The 25,449-nt window shown below is 51.7% G+C and overlaps 1 protein-coding gene across 2 annotated transcripts in view; it reads left to right on the top strand.

Annotated features, from left to right (window-relative positions):
• The window catches only part of ERGIC1 (endoplasmic reticulum-golgi intermediate compartment 1), a 108,150-nt gene that overhangs the window by 80,068 nt on the left and 2,633 nt on the right, over positions 1-25,449 (top strand). For both annotated transcript variants that reach the window (XM_059061710.2, XM_059061709.2), the window contains 4 exons: positions 3,047-3,151; positions 8,046-8,106; positions 12,306-12,406; positions 14,969-15,091. In XM_059061710.2, coding sequence (XP_058917693.1) covers positions 3,047-3,151; positions 8,046-8,106; positions 12,306-12,406; positions 14,969-15,091 — 390 coding nt within the window. The remainder of the gene's footprint in view (positions 1-3,046; positions 3,152-8,045; positions 8,107-12,305; positions 12,407-14,968; positions 15,092-25,449) is intronic.

A 25,449-nucleotide genomic window follows, 5' to 3' on the forward strand; every position in this document is an offset into this window, starting at 1 on the left:
CTCTGGGAGCGTAAGGCGCCCAGACTCCAAACCCGTTTCTGAACTCCGCCCACGGCCCTGTCCATAGGAGGCCCCATGTCACTACATAGAAAAACTCTGAAGGATGCACACCAGATGCTATTTGTTTCTTACTTCTGGGGGCAGTAGGCAATGGGGACTTGAGTTCTGACTTTATGACATGGATTTTTAATAGTGAAAATATATCCAGGTATTATTTATATAAGTAAAAATGAAGTTTAAAGTATTTTTAGAATACAGCAGGGTTTTCCCCACACCCTGCCCATGTACATGCTTGTTCCGTCTTCTGGGAGGGTTCTTGTCTCTTGGCTCAAACATGTTCATCCTGTAAACCCAACCCCATAACACCTGCCATCGGCTTTGTATTCACCTCATTTAATCCTCCCATAACCTTTTTTGGTTATTATCCCCATTTTCTTGATGGGGAAACTGAGGCACAGAGTGGTTAATGACCTTGCCCAAGGTCCCACAGCTAGGAAGAGAGGACGGACTGGAACCCACATGTGGGCCTCACCTGCTACTCTACCAGGGGTAATTGGGCCCCTGAAGCGGGCAGTGCTATCCCTCCAGGGAGATCTTGCCGAGCTGTTGTTTCTGTTCACCCCAGCCAGACCCAGCGGGTTGCCCCCTCCTCCAAGCAGCCCATGACACAGTTGACTGTGAGCTTGCTGAGCCTGGGCCATGCCCTGTTAGCCTGGTACCTCTCACGTCAGTCCAAAGCTTAGGCCCTAGTGAAGACATTAATATTTCTGCAGGAAACCCACAACTTTGTGTTTGAGACAGGTGTGCTTACAATATAAGCGGATGCTAAGCCGGAAACCTTATTCCTTCCTCTAGTGCAGCTCGTTAAACTTTTGTTGAGCTGGAATAAAATAAACCCTGAGTTTTTCAGTGTGGTGTTTGGGGCCTTTGCTAAACAGCCCCACCTGCCTCTTAATGCCTCTTTGTTTCCTGCTCTGGCCACGCCCCCAGGCCTCTCTTTTATTCGGGGTTCAGTAAATACCAAACTCTTCTAGTTTCTCACACATGCCCACTGACTGGGCAGTTTCTGATCTCCATATACTTGTTCATGCCGTTCCCACTACCCAAATGCCTTTCCCCTCATTCCTGAGTGATGCAGACTCATCTTCAGAGCCTTAGCAGAGGGTGTTCTTTCCCCTGAGAACATCCACAGCTGCATTGGGGGCCCTCCTCCGTGGCTCCCATAGTCTTTGCATCCCTCTGGTCCAGTGTAGGTCATGTAGTCTCATTTTCTGTTCCAAGTCTGTGTCACAGCAGGCCAGGGGCTCATCCAAGGCCAGACTTTCGTCTGGATCATCTCCCAAGCTTTGCACCTCCTGAAAGGCTGGCTCCACGTGGCCATCAGCCCAGGACCGCTGAGGTCAATGGCCGTGGGTTTTATTTATTTATTTATTTATTTATTTATTTATTTAATTTTTATTTATTTTTGGCTGCGTTGGGTCTTCGTTGTGGTGTGTGGGCTTGTCATTGTGGTGGCTTCTCTTGCTGTGGAGCACGGGCTCTAGGCGCGCGGGCTTCAGTAGTTGTGGCACAGGGGCTTAGTTGCTCCACGGCATGTGGGATCTTCCTGGAGCAGGGATCGAACCCGTGTCCTCTGCGTTGGCAGGCGGATTCTCAACCACTGTGCCACCAGGGAAGTCCGGTGGCCGCGGTTTTGACAGGTGACCGTAGCAAGTTTCTTCACTGCTCTGAGCCTCAGTTTCCTTTTCTGTAAAATGGGAATTACCAGGTGTCAAAGTCAAAAGTGCTGTTTTAAAGATTAATGTCATTTACTCATTCTTTCATTCATCCCATACATATTTATTAAGAACCTGCTCTGTGCCAGAGCCTGGGGAATACAGCATCAAATCAGACAAAAACCCTGCCAACATGGAGCTTATATTCTCGTGGGGGGACAGATGAGAACAAGATGAGGATAAGATGGCGGGTGATGCTGAGTGCTTTAGCGGCATAAGGGGCTTGGGGGATGTGGGGGTCAGTAGGGCCCCAGAGCAGAGGCCTGAGGGAGAGCCATGTGGAAAAGGGTTCCAGGAAGGGGGCGCAGGCACAAAGGCCTGAGGACCACACTGGTACTGTTGCCGGAACAGCAGGAGCCTGGCATGGCCAGAGGGAGTAAGCAGAAGAGGACGTGAGGATGTGGCTTCAACTCAAGAGAAGGGAAGCCTTGGAGGGTCCTGGGCAGAGGGGTGACGGGATCAAACATTGGGTTCAAAAGGCCCCCTCTGGCTACTGTTGGGGAAAGGCCTGGGGACCCCAAGGGCAGAAGCCCAGAGCCCAGCGGGGAGGCTGCCGCCTTGTCTGGTCTAGGGAGGCAGTGGAGGCTTGAGGGCTCAGATGCTGGGTGTCTCGAGGGTGGAGGTGACAGCATTTCCTGGTGGGTGGGATGTCAGTGTGAGAGAAAGATGGGACCAGGATGACACCAAGGGTTGGTCTGAGCAGCTGGGAGGAGAGAGGCCCCCGGAGACTCCGTGGAGGCCTCATCAGCGCCATTCACTGAGTGGACATTCATTCAGTAACTCTCACTGGCTGCGCTCTGCACAGCCTTGAGACCCAGGGAGGAAAGTGGGCTGCTGTGGTCTTGCCTTCAAGGAACCCCCAGTGTTGGGTGATGGGGCAGATTTGGGTGGGTAATGGTGTTGATTTGGAGTTCAAGGAAGCTTCGTTAGTCTGCAGGCCTAAAGGTCATTCCCTGACCCCCCCGGAGGGGGGAAACAGCCAGGAAGTCGATGGTGGGCAGCTGCCTTTTCGAGCCATGGTCTTGTGCCAGGCACCCAGCTGGGCCCTTCACATGCACCCTCCCACCCACAGCCCCAGCAGTCCTCTCGGGTAACCACTGTTGTCACCCCCTTTCCACAGACGAGGAACCAGAGGGTCCTGCAAAGTTCCACTGCTGGGAAGTGGCCAGGCTGGGATCCAAATCCAGATCTGCCTGACCCCAGGGTGAATTCCTGCACCCCACCCTCTGGGGCAGCTGACCCAACTCCTAAACTTTCCACCTCTCCCCCAGGTCCCGGGCAACTTCCACGTGTCCACACACAGTGCCACAGCCCAGCCACAGAACCCGGACATGACCCATGTCATCCACAAGCTCTCCTTTGGGGACACGCTGCAGGTGAGAAGGGCACAGATGGGGAGGCTGGAGGTGGGCGTCCAGGGGCTGCATCACCAGAGCCTTCTGTCCTCCCTGGACATAGAGAGATGCCCTCCAGAGGGGTCACGCCCTTCGAGCCTCTGCTCCATCAAACAGCCCCTCTGCCTTACTTCTGAGCATGCGGCTGCCGTGTCATCAACGTTGTACTCAACTTGGAACCTCGGCTTGAGACTGGGGCCTGGGGGAGGGGACTGGCTTTCATGAGCAAGTACTAAGTGCTCGTGCTTTCTCTGTGCCAGGGCAGCCTCATGAGGCAGGAGGCGGCACCGCATCTTACAGACCTGGAGCTGGGCCCAGAGAAGCCATTTGTCCAGGGCCCCCCAGCAGGTGTCTGCCTCGAGTCCAGTGCCCGGTCCGCTGTAACGTCAGCGCCCATGTCCATTGAATAGGCGTGAAGGAAGTGTCCTGAGACTCCTTGTTGTGATTTTGATGGAGAGGGCCACATCCAGCAGGCCCGGCCTGACAGTTTCCTCCCCATGGCAGCAGATGCTGACCGCCTGAGCTCTGCCAGCTGCGGGCAGGGCAGCTGTGATGTTCCATCTCTCCTCCACCCCCAGCAGCACAGTGCTGAAGGGGAATTCTGCCACACCCTGCATGACAGAGGGAATCGAGGCTCAGAAGGGGAAGTAACCACTCCAGCTGTGGTGCTGGCATCGCGACCCGGCTCCTGACCCCAAGCCTGGCTTGATGAGAATCCTGTTTCCTGGTTGAGGTTGCTGGGTGGGTGCCCTCCAGGCACGGTGAGCTGTGCACGGGGCCCTCGCAGGCCCACAGGCACACGCATACGCACTGTTCCGACACCGTGTGCACACACGTCTGCTCAGACTCACACACACAATCATCAGACACACACTGAAAAGTGTGCCCTGACATACGTGTGCTCATATATGCTCCCTAAGACCACCCACTGGACACACACACACACACACACACACCCCCCACCCAGAGATACACACAGACCCACCCGGCTGGGACATCTCACATACAGACCCAGAGGCACACACATGCCTGCACTGCTCCACCAGCACCACCCCCGCCCCCCGTACATGCTGCATCTGTCCATGTGCAGCAGAAATGCTGATGCTGGTTGAATGCTTTGTGTGTGCTGAGCACCTTACTTCACAAGCACGATCCTCTTTTACCCTCTCAGCAGCCCCAGAGGTAGATACTATATATTGTCTCCATTTTTCAGATGAGGAAACTGAGGCACCGGGAGGGTAAAGCCTGGCGCAGAGCCTGGGTCTGAATCAGAGTCTGGCTTCAGGCTGCACCGCGGGGACCGCCTCCCGTGCCCTCTCTCACTCCTTTCTCCCTTTGTGTTGCTTGTGCTTCCTTCCCGGGACACCTTTGCCCAGCCCGAGTGGCCCGGTCATTGCCTTCCCAGCCTTTCTGGAGGCCCCAGAGAATTTCCTCTGGGAGACGGTGCTTAGGAACAGAGAAGGCCCAGTCTCCCTGGGCCAGACTTGCTGTCTACACACTCAGTGAAGCACGGCCTGCCCTGGGACTGTGGACTCACTTCCTGCAGGTGAATTCACACAGCCGTCACACGCACACCTCCCATCTCTCCATCCAAGGGACTGCTGTGTGGACGTTCCGCAGCCTGCCTTGCTGGATTCAAATTCTGGCTCCACCACTTACTAGTTATCTGACATTGGAGAAATTATTTAGTCTTGCTAAGCCTCAGTTACCTCATCTGGAAAATGGGGACAACGGCTGTGCCTGCCTCATAGAATTGTAGTGAAGATAAAATGAGTTAATGCACGTGAAGCTCTTAGAACAATTGCCTGGCACAGAGTAACCGGTCAGTGAAATGAGCTATGGCCATTGTAGTTGTCCTCTGTTCTCTTATTCTGCACCAGGCCCTGCAGGGTAAGATGCTGCTGGCCCACAGGGGCTCACACGGCCATGGGGGAGACAGACGTGGTGTGCTCACCACCCCAGTGGGATGGGAGCTGACAAGCCACGGGCAGGTGGAGGGCCAAGGGCCCTCCGTATATGAGCGCTGGGCAGCACGCCAGTTGCCTTTGCAACCCACCAGCTCAGCAGATCCTCGACACAGCCGGGGAGGTAGGCACCGTGAACCCCAGTGTGCACATGGGGAGACTGAGACCGGAGTCACAACCCAGGGCCGTGCAACTCACTGGCAGCACCACCAGAATCCACACTCCTTCCTCATGGGAACTTTTTTTTTTTTTTTTTTGGGTGCTAGGCGGGCCTCTCATTGTTGTGGCCTCTCCCATTGCGGAGCACAGGCTCGGGACGAGCAGGCTCAGCGGCCATGGCTCACGGGCCCAGCCGCTCCACGGCATGTGGGATCTTCCCAGACCGGGGCACGAACCCGTGTCCCCTGCATCGGCAGGCGGATTCTCAACCACTGCGCCACCAGGGAAGCCCCTCATGGGAACTTTTGACCTCTTCAGCCTGCACTGAAGCCTGTACTTTCTCACCTAGAGAGCAGTGTTTAGATGACCCTTTGTTTAACCCTCACAAGAACTCCCTGAAGGATGCTGGGTGGCATTTATTTTTCCTGAGGAAGAAACAGGGTCAGAGAAGTTCAGTAACTTGCCCAGAGTCATATAGCTTGACAACCAGGTGTGTCTGGCCCCGGGTCTTCTTTGACTGTGCCTCGTAGGTTCATGGATTCCTCAGACCCCCTCAAAATTTCTGCTCTGCGCCAGGCTCTGTGCAAAGCTCTGGGGTAACAGCGGTGGATAAACCATACAGGATTCTTGCCCTCAAGTGAAGAAGAGATTAAATGTAAAAAAACGTAGTTACAAGGGACAAGAGAAGCATAGGATTTGGGACAGTGATGTGGAGGCGGGGGTGGGGTACCCCCAAGCCTGGGAGGTCAGGGAGGGCTTCCCTGAGGAGGTGACATCTAAGGTGACATCTAAGCCACGCGCTAAAGGGTGAGAAGGATTTGGCCAAGCACAGGACAGGGAAGTCTTGCATATCACCCCTCTCCTAGATAACCCACTGTATGGCACATCCAACCAGTCATTTTAATAGAAAAGACCCTCAAGGTCACTTTCAGAAAAAATGGATCAGCAAGTGTCCATGACATCAGAATGATGTTCTGTACATGAGATGCCAGAGGCTCATCAGAGTCAGCAGAGAGGTCTCAGCAGTGTCCATCTGGAGGGGGGAGCAGAGTTTTAGGTGGAGTAAGACACCCACAATAGGTTTAGGAAGGTGGGGGCTGACCCAGGCAGGTGGGTGTCATAGAAAGAGCACCCACCTGCCATGTGGAAGACCGGCCGTGAGGCAAGGCTGCATGTAGGGAGGTGAGGAAAGGGCTACAGCCAAGGCCAGGGGACAGGAGGAGAAGAGAGGAAGGACAGGGGAGGGACAGGGGCAGCCTTGCATTGTTTCTGCTGCTACAGAACGGGACAGTAATAGCCTTCTGCTTGGCCCTTATGGCGGCAATAGGATTTTTTAAAAATGTAGAACACTTAGCTGAGGATTTATCTATCCATCCATCATCCATTCAACAAATAATTTTTGAGCACCTACTGTGTGCCAGGCCTTGCACATATCGGTGAGGACGAGCATGTCCCTGCCCATGTGAAGTATTGTATAGTCTAGAGGGGAGGACAGAAATGAATCAAATAATCATACAAATGAATGTCAGATAAAACCCTGACATGCAACGATGTGAGGGACTATTCTAGCACTCTTGCCTCTACAGCCACTGTCCTCTTGGGTTAGAAACCAAGTCTTTAGACAGTCAATCCCAAGGCAGCAATAGACAAGCTTTCCTCTGAGCTTCTTAAGAGTGCGCAGTTCTGTTAAGTGCTCGATAAACATCAGCGACCTGAGACCAGGATCAGGGTCAGGTCACCCACTGTTCCTGGAGTGGCCCTCGCTGTAGGAGCCTGTCCCCTCCTACCTCTCTGACCTCTTCCCTTCCCACTCCTCACCCCCTTCCTCTCTAGGGCTACATGGGCTCTGTTTCTCAGTCTCCAGATTCATGTGTTTGCATGAGCTACTGGCATGATTAACTTCCCACTTCCCTACAAATCTTGGTGTCAGTGTCACTTCCCCCAGGAAGCCCTCCAGGATGCCTACCCCAGCAGCTCCTGTTAACCATGCCCATGATGACATGCTCCGTGAATCGGGCATACTTTGTCCTGCTTTAGATTCTCCTTGAGGCTGACCTGGTTTCCCATTGTCCTCAGAGGAGAGGTGGGACGTGGCCTTCAGCCCCTGCCAGGGGGACACAGCTGGGACGGCTGCCGTGAGGAGGAGTGTCTTCACAACTGCTATATGTTCCCCACAGCAGACAAGGTCGGAGGCCAGCAGCCCTGGGTCCTCTTTCAGAGGGCTGTGGGGGCTCTCAGGAGGAGCATGCTGAGACCCAGCTCTTCCTTTGCTTGAGTTTTCTGTGTGCCTTAATGGAAAGAGCCATTCCATGTAGGCTTGAGGTCAGACAGACCTGAATGCAGAGTTCAATTCAGCCACTTACCAGTTGTCAGATGCTGGACAAATTTTGATGCTTCTTCAAGCTTTGGTTTGCTCTTCTGTAAAATGGGCCCATGGTCCATCATTAGGGGCATTAAATGAGATGACGCTAAGTACCCAGGACTGAGTGTCTCATAGTAAGTTCTCAAGATGGGAAGCATCTTGAGATGCTTCTTGAGATGTAGGCATCTTGACACATGCCTACCATGTGTCAGGCCTCTGCCGCGTCTGTATCTTTCTCCCCACAACGTCTCTACGAGACCATGCAGGATCCCCGTTTTACACACGGGTAAGGTCCCTAGACCAGGTTGCACCTGGCCATTCTCCCACAGCCAGGACCAAGCCTAGACGTGGTAGCATCCTGGGGTCAGTCGCTCACTATGCTTCTCCACAGGTCCAGAACGTCCACGGAGCTTTCAACGCTCTCGGGGGAGCCGACAGACTCACCTCCAACCGTATGTATCCCATACCCACACTGGGAACAGCTTTCTGCCCCAAGATTCCCAGTGCAGCAGGGAGGGAACGGGGTGGAGAGGGAGGGAACGTTTACCAAGCCCTCGCTGTAAGCCAAGCTGTTAATGCTTCATCCCCACAGCTAGCCTGTGAGGAAGTGGAATTATCCCCGTCTCACAGAGAAGGGAAGAAAAGTGACTTGTCGTGGCAGTCCTAGGCACATCATCGCTGCTCCATGAATACCGGACGTTATCATTATTATTATCGTTACTGCCACATGATTGTCAGTTGAGATAATCACCCTAGATCCCACAGGGAGTGGCGACAGAGCCAGAATTCATCCTGGCTCCAAGTGGCACCGTGAGAACAGGGCTGTGGGTGGCTCAGCCAGATCTGGCCACCTGGGCTGCCCCCCCCATCCCACCCCCTCCTCCTGCTGCAGCCCCTCCCACCCACTAATGGTCCCTCCGTGAGCCTCCTCCCCGCTGGGCTCCCTAGCACCTTGGCCCAGATTAAAGAGCGTGCCACGTCTTTACAGACCTGCAGAAGAGCACACATACCTACGAACCTGTACAGACGCATGTGGGGCCTTGCACAGAACGGGCCTGGGAGGTCTGTCTGCTCAAGCGGATCCACCCACTGGGTCCTGTAGGACAGGTTACCAAGACTCATCTTATTTCCTCATCTGAGCTCACCTTTTCACCCATATGTCCTTAATCATTTCTTAAAATACATTCACAGGCAGACCTCGGAGACATTATGGGATCAGTTCCAGGCCACCTCAGTGAAGCGAATATTGCAATAAAACAAATCACATGAATTTTTTGGTTTCCCAGTACATAGGAAATTTATGTTTACACTACACTGAAGTGTATTTAGTGTGCAGTAGCACTATGTCTTTAAAAACAATGTAAATACCTTAATTTAAAAATACTTTATTGCTAAAAAACGCTAACCATCATCTGACAACGCAGGGTTACCACAAACCTTCAATTTGTAAAAAAAAAAAAAAACGAAAAATAAACACAGTGTCTTTAACGGACAATAAAGTGAAGCAATGAAACGAGGTGCGCCTGTACTCTCTACCAGCCTAAGCATGGAATGGAATTGGGATAATCCAAGCAAAAGAGAACTACCCTCCATGACCTGCCCCAACAAATCAAGCTTCTCATTTCTCCGTGTCCCTGGGAATCCTTGCCCGTGAGCAGAAATCATTTTTTCCAAGCAGCTTACCTACTGATTTTTGTGCCTGGTGTTATATCATAACCACAATTCGTGTACAGTTTTTCCACTGGTAATGGAGGCATGGTTGCCCATCTAGCAGCTCTGCTGTGCTTTAAGGCACTGTCTTTTCATGGAAAACGTCTGTGGTTTCTACCTTTTCACCATTGCAGTAACACCTCTGATATTTACAAGACTTGCTTTACATTTACCTTATTGCTTCCCAGCTGGGTCCGTACCCACTCATGCTGCTTCCTGCAGCGTGTCAGTGTGTAACTGCGCCCCCTGGTTTTCACGCAGAAGCCTGATTATACTGGAGGGAGACGATTCTTCGTATGGTGGGGTGTTCATTGTGGTTCTGCGTGCGGGCAGCGTGTTGTCCCAAGGGGCCTGTCCCCAGCTGCTTGCAATTAGCCTGGACCTCTCAGCTGCCTGATATTGGAAGAAGATCAAGCTAGGAAGGCCCCAGGGTGTGCAAGCTGATGGCGGGTGTGGGCAGAAAACCTTTCCTGCTCCCGGGCTACTGACAAAAGCCATCTCAGGGTGGCTTCAGTGGAAAGAGAGATGCATGAGATGCACCAGACAGCCGGGGTAGAGCGGGCTCTCATTTCCTCAGCTCTCAAGCCTGGTAAACCACGCCGCCCCCCGCCCCCGGTCCCCGCCGCTTGTCCCTCTGCTCCCAGGTCCCCCATGGGGGGCTGCTTCTTGTCATTCAGGTCTCAGCTCAAATGCCACCACCTCGGAGAGACCCTCCCTGACCACCTTTTTGTACAGTAACCCCCGTGCCTAGCAACACACCTGTTTTTCTTCCTAGCATAGACCACTCTGTTTGAAGATACTGGCAGTGACTCTTGTACCACAGGCCTTAAAATTGGTCATTGCCTTTGAGTCATCAGTTCTACTTAGAGGAGAGTAAGCTAAGGAAACAAATAAGAGAGTGTGCAAGGATTTAGGAAAATAATGGTCATTTAGGTCATTGTTTATAAGAGTGAAAATGAGCCACAGCATCAGTGTCTGGCCCCAGGGGCCTGGTTGAGCACGCTGTGCATGGCCTTGCTGGGGGATGAGTGCCGTGACCGTGATGTGTCAGAACCTCACTGGTGTTCAGGCAGCAAGCAGCTATTGAGCACCTGCTATGTGCCAGGCGCTGTGCAAGGGGATATGGCGATGGATAAAACCAATGCCGTAGACCTTATGCTGTATCTTAGACCTGAAACAGCGTCCGTGGTGTTCAGATCTCAGAAGAAGGTTCAGTATGATCCAATTTTATATTTATGTTTAGGGAAATAGAAATATAAGTATAAATAGGAATCTAGCAATGTATACATGAGAATGCGAATCTCCGATTTTCTGTGGAGGGTGGCTTTGTGGGTGATATTTTTTTTTCTTTACGATCATCTGTGTGTTTTACAAATTTGAACAGAGCTGTTACAGGTGTGATTTTCATAAGGCATTCACTCTCTCGTTCCTTCAGGTTTTTAACGCGGGGCCATGGGCATTTGGAGCTCCGTATTTCAAGTGTGGTATCTTGTGCTCCTGGCTTAAAATATAGATTCTGAGCCCCACCCCAGACCCACTGAACAGAAACCTTGGGGTGAGGCCCAGGTGTCTGCCTTTTAAATCCTGGGTGGCCCTAGTTCTCCTGACAATCTGAGCACTGGCGGGGTTCAGCAGAGGGATGTTGGGGTCTTCATGGGCTTAGCCCTGAGGCTGCAGGACTTTCCCCAGGTTTTTAGAGGAGTCAGATCTCAAGAGGGTTCAAAAAACACCACCCTTTCCTTACCAAGATGCAGTGTTGGCAGGAAGAAGCTGTGAACACCATCAACATCCCCTACCCTTTCACAGAAGATGAGTCCAAGGACTCAGGACTGACTCAGCCAGGTGACCAGGATTAGAGCCCACAAGCCTGAATTTCTGTGTTGTTTTAGCTGCGTGGTCACTGACCCGAGATTCTAGAAGGCAGCGATAGAGGGGTCTGTGAGCTTCTCCCAGCATCCCAGAAGGCCCAAGGGAATATCACCTTTCCCGGGATGCTGTTTAGCAGCTTTGGGCCAGCATTCTATCAGCCTAGTGTTTGATTCCGGTTACCTCATGCTTATCAAAAGCTGATTCATCTGTTCTTCTATTCATGCCTCTGTCCAGTCAGCCCTCCGTCCATTCATTCATTCAATAAGCATTTGCCACTGTCCACTTCGTACCAGGACTTGCGCACGGTTCTAGGGACACAGAGATGAGTAAGGCTCAGTCCCTGCCCTCTGCAGTCTCCCCCATCCAGTGGGGAAGGGGTAAGAGTTACAGTGGAATATGACAGGACCAGGTGGAGGAAGAACTAATCTCCCATTAATTGAAAATGGGGAAAGAAATTAATCAGTCATTATAGATAGTTGCAGTTTTTCTGGTTGGTGGATTCTTTTTTAAAACTTGAACCCAGTTTTTTTTCAAAAGTAACAATATTCAGACAGGACGAGAGGGTGCAGAACAAAATGTGACCTTTATCAAATCCTGCCTCCTATCCTGCCCCCCACCAGAGGCTAAAACTGGTAATAGTTTCTTGGGCATCTTTTCAGAAAATTCTTCTCTACATTCTTCACGCATGTAGAGGAGTGAGTCTTCCCTGCCCCAAATACATGGAAACATGTTATTCACCCTGGTCCCTAACTTAGTTCTTTTCACTCAATGATACCCTCTTGGAGAGTGGCCTCTTCCACACCCCCTCCTCGGCAGCTGCCCTGTTGATGGACATTAGGGTTGTTACTAGAATTTAACATTATATACAGTGCAGGAGTAAAAATCCTGACCGATGGAGTCTTTCAATTCCTGGTGCCCAAAGGGAGAAATGACGAGGGGTCTTTGGTGGTGAAATTGTGCAGACTGAGTATCTCCCCACACCCCACATTGGCAAGCAGGTTTAGGGTTGAAACGAGCTGTCGGCCGGGCAGTACCCGTCCCCCTGCCTCATGCTGCTGTGTCCTTCCCGCAGCCCTCGCCTCCCACGACTACATCTTGAAGATCGTGCCCACGGTTTACGAGGACAAGAGTGGCAAGCAACGGTACTCTTATCAGTACACGGTGGCCAACAAGGTACACGGGTGGCAGCTGCGTGCAATCGCGCCCTCTGCTGGCTGAGAACCGAGGTGACAAGTGTCTGGGCGCGATCTCCTCTGATTCCCTTCCACGGGCCTTTCCTGGCGGGGTGATCTACTCTGGGTAAAGATGGGAGGCCAGTATAGAGTCAAGGGGAAGAAATCGAACCAGGACAGAGGGTGTGATCTGTTGGAGAAAGAGCAGGCAGGTGACCTGTCCCAAAGGTCTAGGGCTTGCAGACATCTCCACAGCCCTGTATCTAGTCCTGGTCATTCAGGCACAGGACCCTGATTGGTTAGCACACAACAGATGCTCTGGCTCGTGGGGCACAAGCTCGTTATCCAGAATCATGAGGCTTTGGAATTACACCAGATGGCTGTTGGTTAACAGGTATGTCCCAGGACCCCAATACGCAAATTCACGGAGATGCAGGCAGGCCTTGGTGGGAAGCAAAGCACAGTCAGAGCCAGCAGAATGGGGTGACAGACAGAGGTTTCAAGCCAAGACAGCCTCAGACTCCCTGGAGATGACCCTGCCATGGGACATGAATGCTTGAAGCCCATTGGTTGAGGCACCCCCAATAGACCCCTTTACACCAAGACTCTCCTTCTTTTTCTGTTCCAGGACCGCCCAGACCCCTTAAGGTGATATATTGTTTAGCTCTAATAATAATAATAGTAAGAGTAGTAGCTATCATTTATGGATTACTTACCATAGGCTGCACATTATGCTAAGCTCTCTACCTCCACCATCTTTTTCAGTCATCAAGACAGCTCTGACATTGGGACTGTTATTGTCCCCATTTTACAGATTTGGCCACTGAGGCACTGAGAGGTGGTCCTGGAGCTATAACTTGGCTGAATGGGGATTAGAACCAGCTTCTCCTCCAGCTCCAAAACATGGTCTCTTGATCACATCACCTGTTCAGTCTGAACCAGGGACCTCTGAGTCTGCCAGGCTGGGAGCTACTCTCTCTTGGGTGACTTGGGGTCCCTCTACTCTGCTCCACCTGCACTGATGCTCTGGTGTAAGTCTCCGAGGCAGAGGGGCCCTGTTTCTTAGAGGGCATCTCACTGGAACCCTCAAGTGCTGACAGCATCTAACAGATGGGAGAAAGTGGAGGCAGTGTGAACAGAGAGAGTGTGGGCTGTGGAGCAAACTTCCATTTCAAACCTGCCTCGGTCACTCACTAGCTCTGTCACCTGGGACAAGTCACATAACCGCTCTGTGCCTCAGTTTACTCATTTGTAAAACGGGGATGGTGCCCACCTCATAAGGTCGCTGTCAGGTGAGGCAGTGTTTTTAAAAACCACTGAACCCACAAAGAAGGCTTTGGCAAATGGTACCTACTGCTGCTATTTTTTAATTATTTTCCTCTGCCCCTCAGCTCTGGGCTGTGACCCAGACAGTCACCCTGCCCCATGAGCTCTCCCTGGAGAAAGCTGATCTTGTTTTGCCCAAGGCGCCTTCCCTTGAGGCTTTGGCAGAGGCCCAGCAGCCAGGACAGCTTGCTCAGCTCTCTCTGCGGCTCAGCCCTGGCCTGCCCTATGAGCGCATGAGGCTGCGCCCATTGGGGCCAGTGGCAATCCAACAGAGGAGGCAAGTTTCAGGTTTGTCCTTGGAGAAGCTGCAGGGCTTGGGCCTTAGCATTTGGGGTTGGGGCTAAAGTCTGGTCTCCAGTTGCTGAGGACAAATGAGACTAACCGAGAGATTTTCAGCATCCTGAAGTGGATGCACTGTTAATTCAGCCCCTTGGCATCCTTGGAGTCCCGGCTGGTGCCTTCTGAGGAAGGCTTGTGGTGGGGCTGTGCCCTCTGACTTTCCAGTTCTGTGTGTTCCTTCTTTGAAGAAGAAGCTTACTCCCCACATCTCTCTCTCTCTCTCTCTCTCTCTCTCTCTCTCTCTCACACACACACACACACACACACACACCCGTCAGGATGTCATGAGGACTGTCCCCTCTTCGCCAAGCTGTCCAGACACCCCTGGGGAGATTGGGCCATTCGTTCATGGTGCTGCAGTGTGGCACATATTTTTACATGTCTCCGTCTCCAGACTGTGGGTCCCTCTGGGGATGGGGCAGGGCATACTCTCCTCAGGGTCCCCAGCAACCATCAAGGGGCCAGCACATAGGAGAGATGCTCAGTAAACTATCACTCAATAAGCAAATGGATTCTGCATGGCCCAGGAGTTGAAGGGAGAAATAGGCCTTTACTCAAACTGAGCCCACTCACACTTGTCCTTTGACAGCTCTGCTCTCCTATTTTGATTCTGGTGCTGCTTCCAAGGTCATGCAGTCCATTTCCAAGCAGCCCAAAGGGTCCAAAATGCTCCCAGTGAATGATGGCCATCCAGATGCTGATGGCAGAGCTACTGGGGGGAAGGATGTGAGAGGAGGGGTCCGTGGAGCCTGGCTCTGCAGGGGAAGGGAGGGAGAAGAGCCCGTTCTTGTGGGTTTCTGGGGACGTTCTGCCACCCACCCACCGCCATCCCCCATGTGACACGGTTTGAGCCTGAGTCTCACATCTCCATCCCCTGTTCGCTCTTCTTCCACCCCAGGAGTACGTTGCCTACAGCCACACTGGCCGCATCATCCCCGCCATCTGGTTCCGCTATGACCTAAGCCCCATCACGGTCAAGTACACGGAGAGACGGCAGCCTCTGTACAGGTTCATCACCACGGTGAGTGGGCGGGGTGCCTGCTGTGAGCTCCTTCTCCTGGCACCCCAACCGGTTCTCCAAGAAGCAGCCCACAGGGCTAGGGGCTCAGCCTGTCTACATAAGGCTGGGACCTCTAGGATGTTTAAAAATGTCATCAGAAGCACAACAATATCGGTGGCATTTCATCAAGAAAGTCTTCCAGAGGGGAATGCCACTCAATCACTTCCTTCCTTAAGCAATTCCATCTTTATATGGCTCAGTTAGATGTTCCTGATTTTCTCCAGTTTTTTATTTTTATGGAAATTATTCTTAGCAGGGCTTATCCTTTTCTGTGTAAGTTTTACAGTGAAGATTTCACTCATTTTTTTCCATGTCTATTTCTAACTCTAGCTGCTGATATTGTCAGGTTTTTTTCTTTCTTTCCTGCCTGCCTGTTCTCTTTTTTCTTTTTTGCCATAGTCTCCACCAAGTCCAATCTTCTGTGAAGTAGCTTCAAGCTGATGTCAGTTTTCTTTGATGCTGACTATTTCTATCAGGTACTATCCTGGCTTCCCATTGAAAATGTCCTTGGGGTCAGAACAGCCTGGTCACAGTGCCCTGCTCCAACCAAGAGGCCTGGAGAAATTCAGTAAGCCAGAGTCAGTGAAGGTGGAAGAGATGAGGTGATTTTCCCTCCCTCTTAGATTTAGAAACTTCTTTTCTACCTCTTCATACTTTTAATAATGATTCAGAATTAGGTGTCCAGTCTTGGCTCTTTCATTTCCCGCTCTGACTAGGTCTGTATTAGGACGCTGTTACAGAAGACACAGGACCGCACGTCAAGCTGGCTTGAAGGATATGTAGGCTTCAGGTATGGCTAGATCCAGGTACAAACGCCTGGAATAGGTCTGTCTTCATCCTGCTCTCCTCTGTACTGGCTTCATTTTCACATAAAATTTACCACTAGAAAGTACCTCTTTCTCAGTAATCCTACCCCAAGTTTTGGATAGAATGGCACTGTCATTGGCCTGGCTCAGGTCCCATGCTGTCCTTGTGGCCTGGAGAATGAATGGTGTGCTCCAGTTGGCCAGCCCCACCCAGATTGCAAGGATAAAGATTACGAGGGGGTGGGGTTCCCCAAGAGAAAAATCAGAGGCCAGTTACCAGAAGAAGAAAGACTGGATGCTAGGCGGCCAAAAGGCCAGATGTCCACTACAAGGTCTCCATCTTATAATTGATGAAATAAGAATAACAGTCCCCACTTTTCCTACCTCCCAGGGCCTCGTGGAACTCAAAGCAGATTAAAAAAGGGAAGCTCTGAAATTATAGAAAGCCATGTGGATACAAAGGGTGTCAAAATTTGGTGCTTATATGAGCCTCAAAATGGCCTTTTACTGTTCTCTGACTCCATAAAAATTTGAAACTTCTGATCGACCAAGGGCACCTAACATAAAGCTAAAACACCAGACACAGATTGGGAGTAGATATTTGCCACACATATAAGGAAGAAGTATGCTTCAGAATTTGTACATTAAAAAAAAAAAAAATTCTACAAATCAGTAAGAAAAAGTGACCAAAAAGAAAATAGGTAAGGACTTGACCATTGACAGAAGAGACCACACTGGCAGTGGAAAGGTGCCCAAGTTTACTAGAAATTGGAGGAATGAGATTCAAAACAACCCAATTCAATCCTATCAGATTGGCAGAAATCAAAGACCTGCCACTGTAAAGATTGGGAGGATGCAAAGCAAGGGGACCTGTGTATACTATCTGGTGTAAATGGGGTCAGCCACTTTGGAGGGATACATACTAACCCTTTGGCTCCAAATCAGGGAATCTGTGAGCAAGTGATTCTACCCAAGGCCCCACAGGGTAGCACACTAAGTGGGTCTTGGCGCTGATTCTCAGCCAGTACTCTTACTGCATACCCAAAATTGGACAGAAGCGAAGGCACAAGGAGGCACCTCTGTGTGGGCGTGGTCTGCATCTCAGAGGCCCTGGGGTCTGTGGCCTTGATGGTGGCAGAGATAGGGTCGGGAAGGATCTTCATGGCCCCCTTCCTGTTTCCCCTGCATTCCAGACAGCTGAGGCTCTGAGTGTTGAGATCCCTTGTCAAGTGGCTGAGAAATGAAGCGACTTCATTTATTTGCTAAATGTTTGCTAAACTTTACCATACGCCAGGCCCTGTGCTTTGCAGCAGGGATAGCAAGTTAGATGCAATCCCTGCTCTTAAGCTGCTCCCCAGCTGGTGGGGGAGATGGGTGAGCACACAGAACTGCAGTCCCATCCAGCAGGGGCTCCAATGGATCTGTGCACCAGGTACCCCAGTGGCAGACTCCCTTCTGTTTGGAAGGTTCAGAGAAGGAAACCCCAAGATGAGTCTTGAAGGGTGAGGAGACGTTTTTTAGACTGGTGAGTGAGGGAGAGAGGGTCTTAGCAAAGGGAGTAGTACATGCCAGGGTGCCCAACATAGCGTGTCTTGTGAAGGCCATGTGGCTTCTTTCAATGGGGAAGGAATTCTGAGAGCTGGAGGTCCCAAAAATCCCAGGGGAGGAGCCCATCCTGCATCACCCAGAGGCCTTCTCCTCCTCCCTTTGGCCACCAGCCCCTCCTGCACCCCAGCCCTGCCCACCTCCACCTGAGTGGGGGCCGTGCTACAGGGAACCTCCTGACATCATTAGCCTGGTGGTTTTTCTGAAGGCCCCATGCTGCCATTTTGGTTGCCACGACAACCGTGGGGTCAGCCCAGAGTGAGCCTGCCGGCTGTCCCTGGCAGATGGCGTCATTGTGGAGCTTCAGAGGCCTCTGTCACAGGGCGGCAGATGTGGGGATGACGCTTGCATGCAGACACACAAGCACAAAGACCCCCGGGAGCCCTCGCCGGGCAGGGTGGAGGTGGGGTGGAAGTGGAGGCACCTGCTGTGACTTCTCTTTCTCTCTTTATGAAATCAAACACTTGTGTACATTGGGGGCCTCTGCAAATAGCTCCTCAGAGGGGCTGCTGAAGAGAGGGCTTAGGCTAGGATGTCGTCATGTGGCGGCCGCAGGGCTGTGGCGGCGGCAGCTGTGGGTGGGCTGGAATGAGGGTTGGGTGCAGCCAGGGGCAGGGGAGTGGGTGTGGAGGGGAGAAGCATTCTAAGTAACAAGTACCTGGCTTAGTCGGGGTTGCACCTTCCAGGCTCTTATGGTCTGGAAAGGGCCTTTTCTTCATGCCCTGCCTGAACAGAGGGGACGCCCTCCTCCTGGAAGCCTCCAGCAGGCTGCCCAGGCTCCTCTCTCTGGACACCCAGGGCACCTTGCTCAGATCTCCACTTTGTGCTGTTCCAGAAAATTCCACCACTGAGAGAATAAAACAGATGGTGTTTAACAACATGAAAGGGATCCCTTTCAAAGTGCCCCCTCCCACACATGCACATTTGTCCCCTACCGCTGCCACTTGCTGAAGCCTCTTTTTGGAGATGGCCTTCAAGTGGGTGGTGGTGACAGATCGGGTGGCTTTGGAGGTGTCACATCACTTTCCTTGTGTGTGTTTTATTCTATTTGAGGGGAGCAACCAGAAGTCACCAAGTACCAAACTGGGTCAGTATAGCCATGACACTTTTGGTCCACGAAAAAGTAGCAGCTGGTGATGATGACATGCCCCCTTTGGATAACAGAGATAGCTGAGTTAGACATCATCCCTGCCCTCGAGGTGCGCCTTGCCAGTGAAATAATCCCCCAAAGTTTAGATTGCATTTCATAGTTGCGAGGCCTGATTATGATGATCTCCAAGCCTGACTTACCTCTGTGTCCCTAGCATCCGGCACAGGACTTGGCTTGGATGTAGGTGCTTAGAAATATACAAAGGATAGCTGCTTAAAGAAGTAATCATATAGCTGCACTTATTAAGCACCTACTAGGTGCCAGGTAATTTTACAGTCCTCTCCTTTGACCCTCCCAGGAACCCTCCAAGGTAGATGATATCATTCCTGTTTTAGATATGAATTAATTGAGGCCCAGAGAGGTAAATAAACTCTTCCAAGATCTCACAGCCAATAAAATCAAGGCTGAGACTTGACCCCCAGAATTGCCTCTGCCATATCCTCCCATCACCAGCTTGGGAGCCTTCATTTTGCAAAACAAAGGCTCTCAAGGATGTTCCAACAGCAGAGCCCCCAGAAGCCATGGAGCCCTTGATAGAACACCAGGATCATTTGATACAGTGACTTCTGTCCTGGGAATCAAGAAGAAATATTATAGCAGGAAACAAAGCAATATTATGAGCATGTGTGATAAAATCACAGTCACGGCCACGCAAACCATAAAAAAAGCAAACTGTCCATCTAAGAATGGTTGGCTGGTGGTGCGCAGGTTTTCCTGCCCTTATCTTACCTTTCACTCATCTGTTTGGGCACCTGCAAAGATTTTCCATTGACAAAGGGCAGCAGGTGTGTGGAGTGGGGGGCACATAGGATGGTTAAAAACAAAACCCAAAAACTGAAAGGAGACAAACTTAAAACTGAGAAGGTTTTACATCTGAGACTATGTGAGTTGGGAAAAGACCAGCTTGGTAGCTGGACTGATAGAACAGCCGCTTCAGAGCCTCCATTCTCTCCTACTTGGGCTTTCCTCGGTGTGTCTCTCTTCCCAGGACTGTGAGGTCCAGGAAGGAGGGCCGGCTCTCAGTCACCTCTGCTCTCCAGACCTGGCATAGCCCAGGCAGGTGATAAGTGGGTGTGAACAGACACATGGAGGGTATACACCTTGGTCCACTCCCCACAAGACAATTTCTGTTATCTGAGGGGCAGAACAGAACCCAAATTATCAGCCCTGTTATTCAGGCCTGGAAATGTGTATGTAAAAAAAACACTTCCGTTCTGGTCCTTCCGGACATTTGAGCAAAGCTAGTTCTTCCAGAAGGTTGTGTACCAGGGACTGATTGCTCCAACTGAGTCTGAATACCGATATCACAGTTGGAACAGGAACTCCTGGTACTTGCTTTTCTAGGGCAGGTTCTGAGACGAATAAGGAATATTAGGAAGGCATGGGCTCCATTTTATAAACTACACTTATTTTTACAGCCACACAGCGTCTTACTTCATAAACTTCCCTGAGGGAGACCCCTTACCTTTAGGACATTTGATATGTAAGACTTAAGAGAGCCGAGAAGACAAAATATAAAGAAGCCATCCAGGCATGCAGATGAGAACTGAGGGGAGCCTTCAGTTGGGGGAGAAGCAGGGTGGAGGAACAGGAAAAAGCAAGCCCTTTGCAGCCTCCCAGACCTGGATGCTCATCACCCTTGCCTACTTGGTAGCTGTGTGACCTTCGACAAGTGGGTCCCTCTCTGAGCCTGTTTCCTCACCTGTGAAATGGAGCACACCCCATTTGCCCTACAACTCGCAAAGAATGAATGAGGAGGCAGAAGAAAGTGCCATCTCAGGCCTGGCGCACATAGTAGGTGCTGCACCGAGGTGGTTTTTTCAGAGGGGGCGGTGGGTATTTTGCAGCTGCAGCCACTGTAAAAATGGCAGGGAAAGGCCTCTACTCTCCCCCGCTGCCCTGCCAGGCTCCTGGACTAAAGGGTGCAAGTGGGCAGTCTGGCAGGCATGACACCACTGACTGGAGACCACCACACCCTCTGCTCCCCACCTCCCCACCTCTCCCAGGCCCAGTCATCAGCTTCCCTTCCACGACGGCCTCCACCTCTGCCCAGCCACAGCCCTGGTGTTCTCATCCAAGGCTCCAGCCTGTCTGCTGCCGCCGGCATCTGATGGAACTCTGATTCATTATTTATTTCCTCACACTGTGCCTTTTGCACAAGGTTTGGTTTTGTTTTGTTTTGTTGCACAAGGTTTTCAAGCAAGGCTGACTGTATGAGGAAAGTGAGCGAGCAGTGCCCAGGCGCTTAACGGTGGTACATCAGGCAGCTAGACAGGGCCTCATAGTGAACCCCATTTCACAGATGAGAGAAACTGAGGCTCTGAGAGGTCAACTGGTTTTCCCAGCCAGGGTCGCAGAGCTGGTATCCGCCCCCAGGAATGTTTACTCCAGGGCCTGGTGGAACACAGAGGGATTCAGCCCTCCAGCTGGTGTGGTTGGAACTTGTCCTCTCCATATTATAAGGAACCAAGAGCCGTGATTAAAATGTCAGGGGAGCACACACACACCTTCCCTTCAAGGTAAACGAGCGAACTGACTTATTCTCCCCACAGTGGAAGGTCGGGAAGCTGGGGGAGCTGCAGGGAGGAAGCCTCGCCCTAAGAACAGAGGGGCATTATTGATGACTTCTGATGAAAGCAAAGTAATGTGCTTCACCCCGACTCACTGGGGCCCTCATATCAAATGGTCCTTGTCTTCATTTCTGGAGCTGGGGCTGCTGACCAGAGTAGGGTTGCAGGTCCCGGCTGTGGTGGCCCCTCCTGGCTCAGCGGCCCTGCTCTCCCGTGCTCCACCCTCTCCCCCGGAAGTTGTCCCCCTGCCTCAAAGCTGGGAGATGCAAGAGCGTAGCAGCAGCAAGGGACCAAGGGAACAGGCATTCAAGGATGTATGTGTAACACGGGCAATCCCAGGGCAGTCCTGAGGGGTGAGGATTAGCCTTCCTGTTTGTAAAAGTTAGGAAACTGAGGCTCAGGGAGCCATGGAAGTGGGCCCAACATCCTGAGTCTCCTCCACACCCCCAGCTCCTGGGCTGACACCCCTTGTGTAAGTCACCTTTGCCCCCTGCCTGGGGCATGGAATTCTACTCCTTTTCTAAGACGTTCGTTCATTCATTCACTCCCTCACCGACTCTTTTATCGGTTCTTTCCCACTCACTCATGCATACACACACTCCTTTACTCAGTGAACACGTCCTGAGCCTGCTGTGGGTCGGGTTCTTCTGCTTTCTTCTCTCCCTGAGGCAGTCGGGAAAGTGAGCTTTAAGCAGTAGTGTTGGGGTAGGGGACTGGGGGTGAGGGGTCGCTCCCTGCCTGACCAAAGACTGGAAACAACCTCTGGCCTGAGGTGCTTTGCCCCCAGGGATGTTCTTCATGACAAACCCACCTGTCTGGGCCTCAGCTACTCCCTCTGTAGAATGGGCCCTCGGAGGGCTTGGGACCTGAGCAGCTGTAAAGAATCTGCCTGTGGTGCCTGGGACACCCTTGCCATCCTGTCCTTCCATGACAAGCCATTCATTCATTCTCCACAGGTAGAGAATGGCAATTGAGACCCAAAGGCCTGCTCTGGGGAATAAGTGATATTTTACTCATTGTTCTTCTTAGAGTGGGTCTCAGAGAGGTTTAGAAGATCTCAGATCTTAGCAGGAAGGTTGAAGCCTTCCAGTCACCTGGAAGATGAGAGTAGGTACCATTTGCTGAGCACCTACTAAGTGCTAGGCACTCCAGAGGCATTGCTTGCAGTATGACAGTTGGCAAAGTAGGAACAGTTTTCCCATTTTGCAGATCAAATAACTGAGGCCCAGGAAGGCTCTCCCAAGTCCAGAGTTAGAAAGTGACAGCCATGGGCTTCCCTGGTGGCGCAGTGGTTGAGAGTCTGCCTGCCGATGCAGGGGACACGGGCTCGTGCCCCAGTCTGGGAAGATCCCACATGCCGCGGAGCGGCTGGGCCCGTGAGCCATGGCCGCTGAGCCTGCGCGTCCAGAGCCTGTGCTCCGCAACGGGAGAGGCCACAACAGTGAGAGGCCCGCGTACCAAGATTAAAAAAAAAAAAAAAGTGACAGCCACGACTCGACTTCTGAATTCCAAGCTCCTTCTGCTGCCACAGCCAGGAAGGCCACTGTGGGCTCCCCAGTCTTCACACCCCACCTTGGCCGTGTACCCTGAGGAGGTTCACGCCTCCTGGCCTCTGCAGACCATGGAGGCCCGGTTCTTCTAGCTCTTCTGCATGCAGAGCAACATGCAAGGGAACTAAGTGTCATGGGCATGATTTGCTTCGTTTTCCTTTTTATTCATTTATATTCATCTTGGGCCCTATCCTCCCAGGCCAGGGAGATGCCAAGTCAGCATCCTTCCTTCCGCCTTTCTTGATCTCTTCTCAAGATCCCTATCAGCCTCCTGACATCTGTGGTTGGTCATTTCCCCCACCCCCCCCATCAGCCAAATCTGGTGAAGCCTGTGATCTTGCCACCACCAAGGTAGAGCCTGAGTCCAAAGACGGAGACATACCCTCTGGTGCAGCCTTGTGGCTACATTTATTTCCCTGCGTTTCAGAATGTAGAAACCATGACCTTCTCAGGATAAGGGATGGCCACAACTGACCACCTTCTGGGATGAGTCCAGATGTGGCAGCCTCCTGGTGCTGGGAGTTTCTGTGGCTATCATCTGTCAAAATCCAGGGCACTCCACAGCCTGGGAGCACCCCAGGACCCTCTCCTCACAACCCCTGCTTCACCTCACACCAGTCACCACCTGCAGATGTGAGCAGGTCAGGCAGGCCAAAGGCAAAATAATGAAAACGGGGCCGTGGCAGCATCAGGCGGGCTGCTAGATTTCTCTCAGCTTTTGAGGAACCCCCCGCTGCCCCCACTGAATATGCCAGAATTCCCCCTCCTCCGTTGACCGGTGACCAACACCTTGAATAGACGTAGAATAATGGGGGACATGCAGCTGCATTGGGTGATGTCAGTAGACACCCACAGTAGCTTCCTGAAGAGCCCCTTAGCCTTAGGCACCCTGTAAGTAACTCAGACAGGGTCAGCTGCCTGGCGGCTTGCATGCTCCCAGGGCCTCAGTTTCCCCACAGCTCTGTGTTTTCTCATGTCTTCAGTCTGGGTGCCAGGTGTATGTGAATCATAGGTACACACAGGTTCCAAAGCATGTAGATGAATATAGATATGTGTGTGTGCTTATTTTTTATTTTTTTATTATTTGCTCCATTGCACTTAAGTCACATTTTCCTATCCTCTGATCCAAGCTCTAAAAGCATTTTGCGGTATAAAATCGCCCATCATCTGATCCACTCTACCGAAATAAACCTGCTCCCCTGCCGTCATCCTCCTTGAAAAGTAGCCCTGCGTCATGCTCTGAGGCCGGCGAGGAGAGGCCTTGCCCACTGAAAACACTTCATAATAATCCCCCCAGCACCCCCCATCCTCCTCTCTCCCTGGGGGAGTTGCTCCGGTTTCTTGGGCTGTTATTACTGGAATGCCAGCTGCTCTACTTACAGCCTATCTGTACAGACCTGCTCTGTCTGGGGCCTCACAGGCCTCTGCTTAGCTCACCTCTTGGAAATACAATTTTAAAAATAAACACCGGTTCGATTCACACTTCCCTCTCGCCTCTGCTGTGTCTCCTGGCCTGTTCGCTTGGCACCAGAGGACCCAGTATGGCACTGCTGTCCCCCAGAGTCCTCCGATGGGACCTCCAGGGTGGCCTCAGGGGCCCTCCGGGGCTGCCCAGATTGGCCTCTTCTGAGATCTGTGGTCATTTAAGTGCCCCTTAAATGTGGCAAGGGAGAAAGAGTGAGAGCTCTGGGAGCAGACAGACTTGGCTCTGCCCCACACTTGCTTCACACTTGCCCCACACTTGCCACAGACTACTTCCCCTCTCTGGGCCCATGGGTACATGAGAGAAGAGATGCCGCCTTCTGGTGGGTGGTACTGGTTTTTATGAACGACATAAAGTGTGTCTTTAGGGGAAAAGTACATTTAAAGTTTCCTTGCAAACCTTTTATGCACTTTGGTTCTTTGATGGTGCCAGAAAGCAACTCATAGGTAGGCCAGAAGATTTTGAGGAAAACATAGCATTATGTTGATGCATCACAAGTGGAGTCCTGACAACTTCAAAGCAAAGTGACTAATTCGTTAGGTGGGCTGTTTCATGCCTGGGAAGCAGCAAAGGGCCATGTTGAGAGTTTTGAATTCCAGTTCAGCCACTAATTACCATGGCGTTGGACGAGTGACTGAGTGTCCCTGTGCCTCAGTTTCCCTGGCTGTAATATAGTTACAAGAATAGTAGTACCTCCCTCCCAGGGTTGGCCTGGGGATTCAGTGAGGTGAGAGGCATGAGCATTTCAAAGCGTGCCTGGCACAGAAAGGTGCTGTGTAAGTGCTGCCTCTTTTGTTTTAGTTCTTATATTATTATGCGGCAGGAAGTGAGGAAGTACAGGCATACAGGTGACATTCATGACCATCCCCGTATGACAGCAGTTCTTAATCGGGCAGTTTTGGCCTCCAGGGGACATCTGACAATGTTTGGAGACAATGTGACATTTTGGTTGTCACAGCAGGGAAGAGAAGGTAGTATTGGCATCTCATGGGTGGAGGCCCAGCATGCTGCTCACCGTTCTTCAAAGTACAGGACAGTTCCGACAGCAAAGAATTATCTGGTCCCAAAAGTAAATAGTGCCGTAAGAAACTGTGCCCCAATACAAGATTTCTGGTAGCAACATAGGCCCCTCTCTCCTCTGTAGCACTTGCCTTT

Source organism: Kogia breviceps, chromosome 4 (assembly GCF_026419965.1).
Source record: "Kogia breviceps isolate mKogBre1 chromosome 4, mKogBre1 haplotype 1, whole genome shotgun sequence".
Lineage (NCBI taxonomy): Eukaryota > Metazoa > Chordata > Mammalia > Artiodactyla > Physeteridae > Kogia > Kogia breviceps.